At 37.6% G+C, this 16600-nt stretch overlaps 1 protein-coding gene across 1 annotated transcript in view; it reads left to right on the top strand.

The window, feature by feature from the left end:
• stab1 (stabilin 1) overlaps window positions 1-11411 on the top strand; it is a 32340-nt gene extending 20929 nt beyond the window's left edge. Inside the window, exons 48-69 of the mRNA XM_030777005.1 lie at window positions 432-581; window positions 753-887; window positions 974-1033; window positions 2090-2266; window positions 2707-2793; window positions 3015-3161; window positions 3261-3317; window positions 3490-3691; window positions 5489-5638; window positions 5735-5839; window positions 5928-6035; window positions 6621-6814; window positions 6906-7050; window positions 7317-7450; window positions 8157-8322; window positions 8416-8522; window positions 8624-8743; window positions 8883-9032; window positions 9545-9658; window positions 9910-10056; window positions 10531-10635; window positions 10736-11411. Coding sequence (XP_030632865.1) covers window positions 432-581; window positions 753-887; window positions 974-1033; window positions 2090-2266; window positions 2707-2793; window positions 3015-3161; window positions 3261-3317; window positions 3490-3691; window positions 5489-5638; window positions 5735-5839; window positions 5928-6035; window positions 6621-6814; window positions 6906-7050; window positions 7317-7450; window positions 8157-8322; window positions 8416-8522; window positions 8624-8743; window positions 8883-9032; window positions 9545-9658; window positions 9910-10056; window positions 10531-10635; window positions 10736-10783 — 2808 coding nt within the window. The 3' untranslated portion in view covers window positions 10784-11411. The remainder of the gene's footprint in view (window positions 1-431; window positions 582-752; window positions 888-973; window positions 1034-2089; window positions 2267-2706; window positions 2794-3014; window positions 3162-3260; window positions 3318-3489; window positions 3692-5488; window positions 5639-5734; window positions 5840-5927; window positions 6036-6620; window positions 6815-6905; window positions 7051-7316; window positions 7451-8156; window positions 8323-8415; window positions 8523-8623; window positions 8744-8882; window positions 9033-9544; window positions 9659-9909; window positions 10057-10530; window positions 10636-10735) is intronic.
• The last annotated feature ends 5189 nt before the right edge of the window (window positions 11412-16600 follow it).

Consider the following 16600-nt stretch of genomic DNA (forward strand, 5'->3'; position numbering starts at 1 on the left):
GTGTAAATGTGTCATTGCACTCCATTTATTCTACCATTTATGCCAGGAAAGGCATGGATCACTACTCATAGCATAAGCAGTCAGCTTTGATTAGCTATTCAAGCTTTCCGTGCAAAACAGATGCATTCTTAAATATTATTGACTGAAACATTTAAAGTAAAGTAAAATGACCCATATAGATTTTACAGTGGACAGACCTTTGACTGATGTTCCAGACCATTGATTGATGTACATACACAATACAACACTCAGTGACTTTTTTGGGCCTATTTGTATATGTAATTTATCTTAAAGAGCAAGCTTTCCATTTAATTAAACTGTTCTAACACATGTGTTGAGGTATAAAAACTACTAAGTAGTTGATCTATATGCCTTTTTTTTGGCTATATTTGTATTTTGGTTGACCAGAGATTAACAGAGCTTTGTTTCAGCAGATGGCATCGTGGCAAAATGCAAGTCATGCTGAAGATGTAATCAGGTACCATATAGTTGGGTGTGAAGAGCTGTTTCTATCAGACCTCAAATCTATTAATTCGGTGGTTGCTGCATCTGGACATCTGCTGAACTTCAGTGTTAGGGAGGTGTGTTATTAAAGATCATACTGGATGGTATGCCCTGATGGTAGTGGATAGGACTAGATGATTAACCATCATCTTTTCTGATGATAGATTATTTTGTTTCTTAGAAAAGAACTTCTCTACACCAAAGAAATTCCCTACTATGACACTATCTCTTTTTCTCTGTTTTCTTAGGATGTTCTGTACATCAATGAAAAGGCAAAAATAATTACCAGTGACTACCAGAGTACTAATGGAGTCATCCATTTCATAGACCAAGTCCTCAGCCCATATGACCTGGAGAGCAAGAGCACAAAGAAAACATCAACTGTGTGTAACACTTGATTTGCCTATCATGGTTGGTCATGTTGAATCAAATTTCTACATATCTTATTGATATTTAATGTATGTTTCAGCTGAACATTACGGCTGCAGCTGAGGCATATGGATACAGCATGGTCAGCAAACTACTGCAGGTAAGATCCTTGTGCTTATACTGTGACACAATGTTTGAGTAATTGCAATTTTTGTATAATCACCTGCATGTTGACTCAGGCTCTTGGTTCCTATTCTACTCAATCAGTTTAGTTTTCAAGTGCACAGAGTAAGATTTAAATAATATACCAAAAACCATTCTTTCAGAATATTCAACATATTTTTTCCCTTACGTTTCTTTGCCACATACAAAATGGGGCTTTGCATCAATAAGTAATTTTATCTGTACTGTAGCGCCATTAATTACTTAGGGAATTGAACGTAATAACCTAGCTTTTTACCAACTCATGTACCATGTCAACAACGGCTGCTTGAATGAAAGAAGAGGAAGCAAGCTGCATTTGCACTCTTAAATTGTGCCACTTGAAATTTGATAAGTGTTATTTTTTCTAAATTAATGAAAGTAGAGCAGAAGTTCTAAAAACAGCACAAGATATAGCAGTGCATAGTTGATTATGTCCCTGTTCAAATACAGAGAAGTTCCATGGTAATTAAGAGGCGAATTTATGAGGATTGCCAGTGAGTAAGAGATTCATGATTTAGATGCAAGTGAATAAATACTTGGTTGTGTTAAAATTTGTGTGTGTGTTTTACATAATAAAAGGATTAAATGCTAAGCAGGTGTGTGGGTATGTGATCATTCTTGGCTTTTTGCACTCTAAGCAGTATAGAGGTGGTAATACTTTTCTCTGACTGTATTTTCCAACCATGCCATATTTGTGCAATGGGTTTTCAAAAGAAAAAAAATTATCATTACCAAGGTTAAATATGAATGTTGCCCAGTCCTTCTTTAGGATCCTTAGTGGTATATCCCATGTTGAAATATATTTGTAGTAAATTTCCATTTTTCAAATTAGTACCTCACTGTCCTTTGTGATGCTTGCTATGTTGTATTAAGACAAGTTACATATTCTGCAGTAATGTACTGAAATATCCTTAGTGGTTTTTAGTTTTTTTGTGGTATTTAAGTGCTGTCTCCACACTCAAAATTATGCTTCAATTGCCTTTTTCCCCCGACACAATTTGTTTCACTCTAGGAAACCAGTCTGCTAAGTCTGCTTCAGAACCCCTTCTTCCATCCTCTGACCATGTTTTGGCCCACTGATGCTGTGTTCAACTCTTTTTCCGAGGAAAGGAAAAGGTGGCTATATAGTGAGGACCATCGAGACAAACTGGAGGCATACCTCAAAGGTCATATCATCCGGGACCAAAGAGTGAGCTTGCACATCCTGCTGTTATAATTTGTTATTGTCCTGTAAGCTTTGGATGTCAGCAGAATTTAGTAACACTTCTTTTGACACAATCATATAAATGTCATGGCATGGACTGGTCTACAAGATTTTCCTCTTGTATCTAAAAGCCTAAACACATCTTTCAGGAGTGACAGATGACCTTAGACATCTAGACATCATGTAACAGTTATTTCTGATGATAGTAACTATGTAGACAGACTTAAACACTGCACCCTGATTTAGGAATCTAGTCAATTCAAGGAACAAACTCAAAGTGTCAGGTAGCTTTGGATGTGTATTAATCAGACAATCAACCAAATGAGTGAGATTTAATTGATAAGATGCTAATTTAAATAGCTCAATATTACTGAAAAATACATTTATTTCTGTTTTAAATCAAATTAATTAAGCTCTTGTTACAGATTGTGGCTTTAGGTCTTCCACATGAAAAATTTGTACGCACAATTTACGGGACACCTCTCACCTTCAGCTGTGACAAAAACCTTGTTGTGAGTTCCTGCTTTTTTCTCTCTTTAAATGAGGTATGCAGTATGCACACTAAAATGTGCCCCCCCCCCCCCCACCCCAAACTGGTATACAATGTGATTCATTCTCCAAATATGCTAGAATTCTTTAAGTAAAATCCTTAAAAAAAACCCCAAAAAACAGAAATGTGTCACTGATCAAGTAAATATCAGTGATTTGGAGCTCTCTTGATTCTGTCTTTCAGGGAAACATTTTAATAGATGGAAACAATGCCAAGATCGTTGAAAGGCACATGGTCTTTGACTCAGGCATTGCCTATGGAATTGATCAACTTCTTGAGCCACCTAATATAGGGGCTCGCTGTGATGGTTTTGAGGAGACAGAAATCACAGTAGGACATTTTGTAATGCTTTCAGAATTTATAGAAATTGCTATTTTTAATCAAGTTAAATGTGATATACAGGTGTATTTTTTCTGGTTTTCTTTTTAGGGTCGATGTGGACTTTGTCTCTTTCCACCCCATTGTCAAACTAACTCTAAAGACACAGTAAGCTTTCATACAGTACATTCAAACCTCTGAAGTGTTGTTCATTACAAAATAAAAGCTTACCATGTGTTTTATCTGTATAAAAACCACAAGGAGTCATAATTAGTGTGTTTCTGTAGATGCATGAACCATACCTCAGTATTTGTGTTAATATACATTACTTTGTTTTCAGGGCAAGACTAAAGTGTGCACGCCACTGTTCTTCTCACCCAGACGTCACAGATTTCACCGCCCATTTGGATTCAGTTATGGACATGGATTTGGATATGATTTCCATGACTTTGGATACAACAGACCTATGTGTCAGAGAGTGTGTACAAAAATGACATGGCTTCCACGCTGTTGCAAAAACCATTATGGGAGAGACTGTCAAGGTGAGATTATGTAAAGCCCAAAAACCTGTTTACTGCACAAGTGACACCTTGAAAGGCAAGAGTGACAGAACTCAAAAGAGCTTTTGCCCCACGTTAAGATTGGAAAACCATGAAAAGACGCAAAATTCACCAAAACATGCAAATGGCATTTATGGACATCTAAATCAATCTCCAAGCTGTAGTCAAGATCAAATTTCAGGTTCCAGAAGGACAAATCTGACTCCAGTGTAAAGTCCTGAGTAAGTCAGGTCTCAAGTCTATTTTAGCTATGAACATTCAATCACTTGAGTGTTAATAAATGAGTGCTGATAAATTCCATTGTGCTCATCTCTAGAGAATCCATTGACTATCTTTTCTTCAGTGCTAGGTCACATATCAGCAATGGTTTAAAGAAGATTCTAACTTAATTGAAGAGGCAGGAACAACCAGTAGATCTGACACTTAGACACAATACACTGTTGCATATATGAAAAAATTCAATAAAAACTTAACTTTAAAGGAGCTTGGTTCCATACAACATTCTGTAGTGTATAATGAAAAAAGACAGCAAGATTGACAGCTGTGGCCTCTTATCTAGAAACAATGTTCATAATTGAACTATTAAAATATGATCAGGGAAGCTTAATAAAAGGTCTGATCACCAAAATTAGTAGATACACTCTCCAACGAGAGGTGACTGCTTATTTCATCTACTGTAAATGAATTGCTACCAGTGGCTACATGCCAGCCTAGCCAACTTCAGTAATCACATATGATCTGACGGATGTATGGCTAGTTTGTCAAACAGCAGTGGGCGATGCTGAGCGAAGAACGTGGAGTAGGGTAACTGTTTTTTTTTTTTTAACAGCCATTGTGCAAGTCTGTGATCTGCACGCAGCAAGAAAACTATAAGAAATGATTAGCCAGTGTTATACAATCTCACCAGAGATGAGAACCTGTAAAGATAGCAATAGTAAAATAGGCAGGTAGCAACTTGATGTAATGTCAACTAGCTATCACCCTGTTGACTCACTTCCCAGGTGTGTAATAGATAGCTAATAAAGTTTGACATGGTTGACCCAGTTTTGAGACTGCATTAAGTTCTCCTCTTGATAGCCCCAGCTAACTGTGAATTCTTCTCCCTAAAGTCTGGGTTCAAGAGGCTTTGTAACTGCAAGATTTGCCACAACTACGAGGTGAATGAAATAGTGGCATGGAACCATATAACTCAGCAAAAATAGAAAAACATTTCTTTGAAAATAACACCATAAAACATTGACACATTTAAACTGTGTAAGTCCTGTATGCATAGTCTTTGTTCACAACCCTTTATTTAGAGTCTGAGTTACCAAATTTAGAGTAGGACTTTTTTTGTAATACAATATTTTTATACAATATCATATCAATGGATGTCATCTAAGACAAAAACTCCCACAAAATAGATGAGAGCATCAGATTGAGGTGTCTCATGAGGAGAATATGTACACTCTGATCTCTGATTTAACCTCTTGCCAACAGTCAATGTCTGCATCAGTGTGGAGACTTGGGGCGATATAGGGTTAAATGTCTAGCTGAGACACACTGGCTGTATAAGAAGTCTTTACTACTGTCCAGTACAAGGTTAATTTTCCTTCTGGGGGAGGAACTGAACTCATGTTCCATGACTGATCTGGATTCCTTATCACCACTCCATTGCAGTGTGAACAGCCATGTATGAAATGCAGAAAATTACAAAGAATGCTAAAAATGTAACAATATCCTTCGTGTATGTTTGATTTTCTTACACGTGTGTTTTGACCTTAGCATTTTGTGTTTCAGTGTGTCCTGGGGGCCTTGAGGCACCTTGTGGTGAGCATGGTAAATGTGATGATGGCAAAACTGGTACAGGGGGCTGCATCTGTAACCCTGGTTTCAAGGGTACAGCCTGTGAATTGTGTAAGCCTCACTACTATGGCTCTAACTGCACAGGTGCGCAATAAAATTCAGCTCCAAGATCAAAATCAAGACAATTTCAAATTCTGTGTGTATTTGAGTGAATGGTTAATAAATTGCCTTTGTTTTTAGCATGCAATTGCACTGTACATGGCAAGTGTGATGACGGCTCAGAGGGTGATGGCAGCTGTGCCTGTGAGGAAGGCTGGACAGGAAGCCAGTGCGAGTCCAAGATTGGTAAAAGTAAAACCCATTCATATTACCAAAGAATGTAATGCCACTGGTACAACATTTAACCAGTAATGTTCTCTTGCCTTTTTAACAGAAGTTAAACCGGTTTGTTCTCCTGAGTGCCATCATAATGCTGTGTGTCTCCCCGGCAACCAGTGTGAATGCCAGTCTCCCTATGAAGGAAATGGCTACAATTGTACTGGTGAGTATTAGGGGGGTTGATTAGAGTAAGGTTCCTTTCCTTGACAGTTTGCTGTGCCATCCCTGAATTTTGAGGAATTTTTGAGCTTTTGTATGTATGTATATATGTATATGTATATAACAAATCAGTTCCAGTAAGAAGAGGATGATTTCCCACTTTTGAGCCTTGTGTTCCTCTAAAAGATTTCTTCCTAACTATTGCATTAGGTTTGGTCATTGGGAGTAACTGTGACTTTTTTGTAGAAAAAAAAACTGATTTCAATTGAATTGAGCCTTGCTTAAAATGCAAGTTTCTGACATCATATCTCAAACAATTCTCTCTTCAACATCTGTCATTTTTCCCCACTTTGAACATTTTGAATTTCTAACCTAACCACTAGCAATCATTCAGCTAAAAAAATGATTTTGTAGGCATTTACAATCTATTCATTCAAAGAAGCTACAACATGTACAACATAATACATGTCGGACAAATTCTCTGTGAAAACAAGTTGAACTTCTACGTTCATGCCTCTTAAATGCCAAGTGTATTTAGGCTTCAGCCTGACAGCAAAACAACACTCATGATTTCCTCTGGCTCTGACAGCTCCAGACCTGTGCAGCGAGTACAATGGAGGGTGTCACCTGATGGCTGACTGTTTGCAGACTGATATTAATGTCACTTGCTCATGCCAGTCTGGATACAGTGGTGACGGCTATGACTGCTCTCCAATAAACAAATGCAAGGAGGAGCCTAATGGTGGCTGTAGTGATTTTGCCACATGCACATTCACTGGACCTGTAAGTCGTATGGTGACTCTCATTTGTATCTGAGCCCCAGTTTATCTAGAGAAATGAATCTCACATTAACATGATGAGTATTTCATTTCAGAATGAGAGGACATGCGAGTGTCTCTTGGGATATGTGGGAAATGGAATCCAATGCTTAGAGAAAGTGGTGCCACCGGTCGACCGCTGTCTCGAGGACAATGGAGGTTGTGACCCAAGAGCCATCTGCAAGGATTTGCATTTTCATAGTGAGTGTTTACAGCTCTCATGTATTATTATTATTATTATTATTATTATTGTTGTTGTTGTTGTTATTGTTGTTGTTGTTATTGTTGTTGTTGTTTTTGTTGGTGGTGGTGCCATTATTATTATTATTATCATTATTATTATTATTTCGTTTTCTGCTAATATTTTCAGGGTGCCATGTCAGTGTGACCTTAACTACCATACGTTTATGGTAGTAAAGTTATATTACAAAATCATAATCTAAAACATTTCTGTTAAATGGTTTCAGCTAAGACAGCTGGCGTTTTTCACTTGAGGTCTCCACTGGGAAAATATAAGATGAATTTCACTGTTGCTGAGGCAGCCTGCGATGCTGAGGATGCAACTCTTGCTACCTTTTCTCAGTTATCTGATGCCCAGCAGGTGACTAAAGCACAGAAGAGATTCATATAAACTGACTGATCATTTGATTGATCTCTCACATCCACGTGATCCGAATTTTTCATTAGTAAAATGTTTTTATTTCTTTGCCAGACTTCACTTAGTTATAAGAACTGCATGGGACTGTTTAAGCAGCATTTCTGCATATCGACACTAAAAAATATCTTACATACATAATGACATGATCACAGTAATGACTTAACATGCTTAGTTAGGCACATATAATTATTCATGCAGACATTTTCTTTTCTTTTTCTTGCTTAACTTGATTGCTGACTTTGTATATTTTGTAGATATGTGACTTTTATAATCAAATATGCCCTTACTTGTACTTTTTTGTGATGCATTCTGTGTCATCAGTATTGGTTTACATCAGTGAGTATAACTGAGGAAAAGCAGGTATTTAAGATGCATTTAGCATTTAAGCCTCAGGTATCGACATCTGCTATGACCTATGAGTGTTGTTCAGTGAAATAGCAGGGATTTAACTAGCTTTGTGACCAGTTATGAGTGCATTTTAGAAGCTAATTCTATCGTGGCAGACAGTGCATCTTGACAAATGATTTTGATATGGATCAGTAAGAAACATACTCAAGGTGAGACTGAACATGTTACATTGAAAAACTGGTGAACATTGATTTGAATGCGGGATATCTAGTATACTGTACGACTCTTTCTCTTATTTCAGTTGGGAATGCACTTATGTTCTGCGGGATGGATGGCTGGAATGAAAGTGGGTTATCCAATCAGGTTTCCCTCTGCAAAATGTGGTGACAACCATGTCGGTGTTGTGTTGTACAAAGATCCTGTTGATGTTAGCGGCACCTATGATGCATACTGCTATAGAATGAGAGGTATTCAACAAAACACTCATGTTGTGAAAGCTGTATAACAACTAAACTCTAGTATGAACCTGTGAGTAGCTATGTCTGTTTTCTTTTTTGTAGAGGTTTCTTGTGAATGTGGGGAGGATTATGTTGGCAATGGAGAATTCTGTAATGGACACCTGGAGAGTGTAGTTGCCACAAATTCAAATTTTTCAATATTTTACAGAGTAAGAAGTTCCTCTTTCACTTATAAAGTAGAAGAAAAAAAAAACTTCTTAGAAACCATCAATTCATTCTTATGATTCATTTTATTCTCCTTCTGCCTCAGACGTTACTAAAATATGCTGAAGCTACCGTCGAAGGACACAATTTGTTGAATTTTCTGTCAACCAAGACATCCAATATCACAATGTTTGTGCCTCACAATGATGGATTCTCTACAAATGAGGTCTGATATGTGTAACACATTCCATTCCAGAGCAGAGACATGGTGTAATTGATCAAGAGATTTTTACTACAAGCATCTAACCTTTAACTATATATTTGCATTCAACTGTATGACCTTCCATTCCATGTCCCATTTTCAGACTTTGTCATGGAGGGATGTGGAGTACCACATATCCACTAATAACAGCATTCACTTTTATGAAGACCTAAAGCATGACACAGCCATTCCATCTCGATTAGGATATGACCTGTCAGTAATGATACTCACCATCAACAAAACTCAGACTGACGTAAGTGGAGCCATCTGTGTTACTGTAGATTATATGACAACAGTGTGCTGTACCAGAGAAGCAGACTCACTGTTGAAGGCATTTAAACAAAGGTCCAACATCCCTTTGCAGTCTAGTTTTAGTCTAGTTTAACAAATGAAAAGGAAAGCCCACGGAAACACACACCACAGGGAAGACAGGGAGCATTATCTGAACCTGCAGGTGTGCATCCAGCAACTGCAGACTCTGTGAAACTAAAACAGCTGAAGAATTTAGTTTTACTTCTTCTTTCTGCTTTCCCAGCCCTGTTTCAGTCAAAAACACTGTTTAATCCAACACCTGCAACTGTTCCCACTGTACTTGCTTGCATACACCATTTAGATACAGCTGTCCTGTAGGAAAAGGACACATTGATAGGTATGTACAGTGGATTTACTGACCGCTATGGTGACAATGGACCTCAGACCACCTGACTACGTATTCCCTGCATAATTCAGTTTCAGCTATTGTGAAGTTATATTGTCGTCCTACAGGATGCCCAATCTCAAAAGCTTGTGAACAAGAGAGTGATTTTAGCCTGGAACATCCCAGCCATCAATGGAATAATCCATGTCATTCAGGGCCCACTGAGGGCTCCCCTGGTAACTGTGAGTGACTCTTTGATGCTTCGTTGCTATTTACTAATGTAGTAAGAGGTAGCATTACAGTTTTGTTCCTATGTTAAGGTTAGCAATTCAACATTTGAAGAGTCAGATTTTGAACAATTAAGCTGAACTGCCTGTACAAGACATTAAAAATGGCTTGTGTTTGTGCTGAATTCTTAGTCATTTGGAAATGCTAAGGCCAAACTGTTAATGCAAAATACATTAATAAGACCATTTCTTTCATTATAATACAGGTAAAACCTGCACCCCTTGGGTCACACTCCAGCAGCACTACTGTGACTTCCATCTTAATCACAATTCTCGTGATTGGTATTGTTGCTGGGTTTGCATACTACGTCCTCAAGTATAAGAACGATGCATTTCGGTTCCAGTACTTCAGGGTAAATGGGCACCACCAATACACCTTAGAAATGTTCAACTTCCAACTGAATGTTTTACATCATCTGCACCAGAACATTCTTTGTATATTTTCCATGATCCTGCATACAACACTCTATGAGAACATTAGAAAAAACCAATATGTTTAACATGTTTAGCTAGTGGCCATGTCTGGTTCACCTTGTTCACTGGTCAGTAGTGTTAGACATACATGGTTGGTACCCATTGTCCAGTACACTTGCTCTAGAGAAGCAGATACTTAGATTTGTTTGGAGGTGTACAACCAAGACCAGTAACTGACAATTCTCAGTAACTGCCCATGTAAAGCAAAGGATCTCCAAATCCCACAGAACCAATATGGTTGTAACTAGACAGTATGAGATCTGGTATGTGTTTAATCAAGGTTATATTTTGACTGATGAGTGAACACGTATGTTGCATATTTTGACTGATGGGTGAACATGTATGTCTTGCAGAACGAAGATGATGGGACTTCTACAAGGGAGGGTGGCAATCCTGCTTTAGTATCCATACCTAACCCTTTGTACAGTGGCTATAAAGCATTTGCTGAGCCTTTTGGGGTGAGAGTCAAATAAGCATTTTGAGAGTATGTGTGTGAATAATGTTTTTCCCTTTGCTGGGAACTTTTACTTAGTAAGAACTAAATTCTTTTGGTTTCAGGATTCACCAGAGGCGGACTCACCTATCATACCTAACCTCCTAGAGTAGCATAAAAAATGGAATCACTGTTATGAAAATGTTGCTGTTTAAGATACTGAAGCACAGAAAGATCTGATATACCAAAGGAATATCACTGAGCACAGTGGACACTGAATGGGAGAGCATCCTGAAGCTTTCGAACTTTGCACTACAAACACAAATGTTCATGCTGTGTTACCATATACAGGTGAGGTCTTGGATGAAAAAATGAATTGCATTCAGGAATCCCAAAATAAAACATTAAATGTATGTCAACCAATATAATATCAGTACAATCACAAAAAGAACAAGACAAGCAACAGACATTTGTGCTGAAATACAAAGTAGATTCTTTTTTTGGGGGAGAAAAAAAAGTGTTTCCAACAGTCTAATGAAAACTGATAATTATAATTGTAAGGCTGATTCTACTGTTTTGTACCCTAACACACTGACAGTTTGAACTCAATTTATTAATGACTACTTGACCAAACATTCTAAACAGAGTTAATTTGAATCATACTGATAGTCATCAATAATAATGTGTCATCAAATTAACAATTGCATATTCATAAATCAATAAAAGAATCAATAATGTTGATGACTGGACAAAGCAACACTGTATGTATGTACTGATAGTCAGCTGTGCTTCATAGTGAATCAGTTTGATATTTTGTTGCCCTGATATAATAAACCAGTTCTTTTTACACTAGGAAACTGTGGTTGCACATCGCTTTCAGGGCTTTATGTCCCTAAGGAAGAGTAGACGGCTTTTCATAGTCCCACTACAGGTTTCTGGTTGTTTCCAACTTCCATTTCTTCAGGCTCAATAAACAACATTCATTGCCAGTGCCCTTCCCCCACTATTCACACCCAACTCCCAACAAAATGCGTACAATACAAGAAGGAAAAAAAAACCCTTGTGTTATTGTTGTTATAAAACAAATGGAAAAAAAATAGCAGGGAAAGGACAGGCGATTCCATGATCTCATAAATGTCATGTTTTAAGTAACACAAATTTATAGGGTAACTTGACCCCTGGGGGAGAGACTGCAAGTCCAGGCCAGATGTGACTGAGTTCCAACACCACGCTTTGTTCCTCACTCCAATGCTACATCTTCAATAAAATTCTAAGTCTCAAAAACAGCCAAAGTCTCGATGAGTCTGATGCAGTGCAAGTTTATTGCATCCAGCGGTGAACAGAGTGCAACAAACTGAGTCAGGTCCCGGGAGTGACTGAATCAACCCTCAAGAATCACTTGCTTACATTCGAAATCTTATCAGAGCACTAAAAATAGACATCCAATGAACATACAAGTCAATTATAAGTCACACCTGTTACATTCTTTACCTGTCTTGTCAGTCACCATTATTTCCAGAACTTTTCCAAACTTCCCAGAACCTGCTATTTTATACACTATTATTTCTCAGGTTTCACCCTTCTGAATTATAAAAAATAACTTGGCCCTGGCCTTAGCTTACCTCAGATGACTCATACATGAAACACAGTTTAATCTAAACAAATAGAGCCAGTTTGTGCTAGGCTGATACTGTGCGTCCTGATCATCATGACTTTGCGCCTTTCTCCTGCTATTGCAGCAAACTATCTTTATTTCTCCAACACCCCTCTGCAGATGGAATAGGACATGTCGAGTATAAATTCATCCAAACAGCAAAATTCAGAGGAAAGCAGTGGCTTTAAGGTATTTTGAATGTTAAATGTTTAAATTATTGATATACCTCTATATAATAAATAACCATTTTCCAAGTGCTGTAATACAGACCTTATGAATCAGACAATGAAAAATAAAAAACAGCCAAACACTCCAGACTGAAAATGAACAAATGAATGCAGTTTGATCGAGTCTAGGTAGAATTTTGCATAAAATACAAAAACATCTGAATCTTCACAGTCTGAATTACTCACTCACTCATTCGTTCTCCAAGGTGCTTATTCTAATTAGGGTCGCAGGGGGTACCGGAGCATATCCCAGCATTCATTGGGCAAAAGGCAGGGTAACACCCTAGACAGGTTGCCAGTCCATCACAGGGCAGACACACACACAAACACATTCACACATAGGGCAATTTAGTATCTTCAATTCATCTGACTTGCATGTCTTTGGACTGTGAGAGGAAACCGGAGTTCACGGAGAAAACCCGTGCAGACAAGGGGAGAACATGCAAACTAGAAAGAACCGTGGCCACTTGGTCCTTTTTTTCCTGAATAAGTCTTACAAAACTGATCAAAATCTATATTCATTTTCACGTTTTTTTTTTTACCGTGATTCTTAGAGTAGATGGAAATAAATAAATATGCACCATCCATACACACCATAGAATTCTAATTTTACTTGTCTTATAATTCTGTCATTGACTTTTCCATTATCGATGTCTGTATGTGTTCATTCATTACTGTATATTTAATAATCTGGCATTATTAACGAGTCCTCCATTGTGCTGAACCCTTTTAAAAAATGTAATCGGTACTGACGGATACAGGTATGCAGTTTCGGTTATAAAAGCACTTATCAACTACTATGCAACTGTAAGCTAACTATAGGGTTTTTTTTTGTTTTTTTTTACTTTCTTCTTTTTATTCCATAATGGTAATTTCTGGCAGTTTAAAGAACCACTATGCAATTTAGTTAATGAATTCCACACACATTTGAAGGATCTTTTTAATGCCAGTAACTACTTTTGCAGTCTATTAGGACAATATTCTAGTGCCTAAATTAGGCCAAATTTCACATGAAGTTGACCCATATCCTGTGGCATTTTAATCACTCACTCATTATCTAAGCCGCTTATCCCAGTTAAGGTCATGGGGGGTGCTGGAGCCTATCCCAGCATTCATTGGGCAAAAGGCAGGGAAACACCCTGGACAGGTCACAAGTCCATCACAGGGCAGACACACACATTCACACCTAGGGGCAATTTAGTATCTCCAATTCGCCTGACATGCATGTCTTTGGACTGTCGAACCCAGGACTTTCTTGCTGAGAGGTGACAGCACTACCCACTGTGCTACCATTCACCCTGCATTTTAATCTATAACTATGAAATGTACATCATTCAATGTGTCTCTGTCAGCCACAAGGTCTCACGAAGTCTTTGAAGCAAGTTTACACTGCTCAGAAATGTTTTTATAAACCACAATTCTGATGAACGTGCAGTTTTTAAAAGAAACTTAAGAGCAGTCTGAGAGTAATTTGAGAAGCTAAATGTTTCAGGGAAAAAACAACAAAAAACCCCCACCTGATTTCCATTCCAATTAAATAAGGGGAAACTGTTGCCAAACAGGAAATTAATGCCTATCTTTGCAATCCATTGTCTGCATGGCAACCAACAAATTTTTTTTCAGAAGTTTGCGCACTCACAAAAATACTGCTAGCAGCTGCTTCAGTGTCCAACGGACTTGCTCTCTTCCGACTTGCTCGCCATTATCAGGCGTTGGCCTAGTTTTTACAACATGCACATCTCATTACACATCAGACACATGTCTAAAATTAAGTGTGCAGATCTATGAAATCATTTTCTGTTTTGTACAGATGACACCCCACCCTTTTCACACACTGAAAACAGACGCCTCCTCCTTAACCTTTTATATGACCAACATGCTATTAGTAGTGATTTGGTCACTGGCTCATGCGTCAGGTTTGGCACACCTTTGTGGACAAAATATTTCTAAACTACATGTTTGTTGTGTCAAGCAGACTCTTATTTTGATTGCTTCCTTTCAATAAAACGTTGTCTTGTCCTGTGTGCAGAGTACATAATTGGTTGTTCAGTCTACTGTAATTATTCAGTCAATTATTGTTCATTATATCAAATGTTTGTGTAAAGGCTAACTTGCCCCCGTTACAGCATGCAGCTAGGTTTGAGTGTAGATTTTCCATAGGCACTGTATCTGTATGGCTAGGAGAAACATAGCAAATTTTACTCAAAAAAGACAAGACTTCCCAAAAATCTTTGAAATGTGTACAGCAAAATTTTCGGAATGCAGTACCAAAGAATGCAGTACCACATGGACTACCTGTGCTACTCTGATATGTTTAGATACTCAAGCTGAAGTGGATCAAAAGAGATATATAAAAGTCAGGCACTCTTGTGAATGGGGACAGACTTTCTCAACTCATTTTGTTTGCAGTGAAAATAATAAATATGTAGTTTCATACACACAAATACAAATTACTTATAACTTTTGATAACCTCCTGATCATTACATCCCTGTACTGGTTTTACAAAGAGACCTCCACACTGTGCAACCAAAAGAAACAAAACAAAAGGAAGCAGGGTAAGTTGATTCATCATTGTTCAGCATTTACACTGCAGTAACTGGATTAGCGTAAAGAATATTTTTATATATCTTTTCAAACCTTTTAAGCTGAAAAGAACGGAAAATCAGCCAAAAACACTTGACTTTTTTTAACTGACCATGAGGAAACTTCGGACAAAGGAAACTGTGTTATTACTTTTGTATAAACAAATATTTTGTGTAGGTACACTTGCATAAAGGAAATCTAATAACTACCATTTGCAGGTTCTGTATGGTCTTCTTTTCTCTCATATGCTCTTTGTCAAAATGTTTCTACCAAAGATGATGGATTTCAAGAGTCTGACATGATAACATCTACAGATACACTTGTCTATGTACTGGCAAGCACAGAGGACAAACATTTCTGAATGAAAACAAATTCACACGTACTGTCAGAGACTTGTAATATTTCAGTGATATTTCATTTCTAACAGCACTGTCACACTTTGGAATTAATTCACAATTGCAAATGAAAAGTCTAATTCACAAGCTTTGAAGCAGTCTTACAAGTATATTGCAATGACAAAACAGTCTTGCCACTCTTTGATGTCAAAGATTAAACTGCAAGAAAAGTGAACAAAGTTCACAAGAGACTTATTTGAAATGTCTGTGTATAGTGACAGTTTGGTTATATTTCATACTTCTGTAACTGACTTTCCAGGGACATCCGCATCAGTACAAAACGCATCATTCTTCAGTCTGTGATTCCAAAGAGCACGGTTACTCTAACATGGGGTAACAGCATGCTTCATCAAATAAATACTCTCAATTAGGACTGAAAGTATGAAGAACATTTCTCTCTCCATAACAGATAATCTGAAAAAAAAAGTAAGGAGGAAAAATATACACGTGGATTTCAATTAGTCACAGTCAAGAGAAAGCCAACGCTTCTGTCTTTTGAAAGTGAATCACTGGGAAGGAATGAAGTTGTGCATCATGACAAACAGAAAACTTGCCTTAACAAAACATGACATGTTGTATACATAAGCAGGATACATTAATCAGACCATTTAGTGTTTTTTTTTCTTACCAAATTTCAAATTGGGCAATCATGACTGTTGATGTTTTTAAAGGATTACACATGGTTGCAGTGTAGGTGTGTCTGTTATTGCACTGCCTGTATGCGTCATGGTTAGCAGTCATTAAGTACTAACACTCCCTCTCGCTTTTATATGTATTCCTGTTTGGATTGCAAGGCAAGGTCAGAGATATCTGACATCACATTCTCTGATAGTGCACACTGTTCACATGGAAATAAAATAAGGGTGTTGCAAAGAATTCATACATTTGAAAGATTATGCAGAGCTTATGAAATACTCCCTCAAGTCCCTCCCAAACTTGGATGTCTGTGCTAATTTAGAGGACTTTTGAGTGGTCATCTGATTCCAAAGAAGAGAATATGTTATCATACATATAACAGGCTTGACAGCTGCCTACAAATTGTACAATTCTTGATCACTTGTTTAGAGGGATAGATCAATACAGTGACTCGGGAATGAAAGCTCAGACATGCAAATTGCACTTCATGGTTA

The sequence above is a fragment of the Chanos chanos genome, chromosome 6 (genome assembly GCF_902362185.1).
Source record: "Chanos chanos chromosome 6, fChaCha1.1, whole genome shotgun sequence".
Classification (NCBI taxonomy): domain Eukaryota; kingdom Metazoa; phylum Chordata; class Actinopteri; order Gonorynchiformes; family Chanidae; genus Chanos; species Chanos chanos.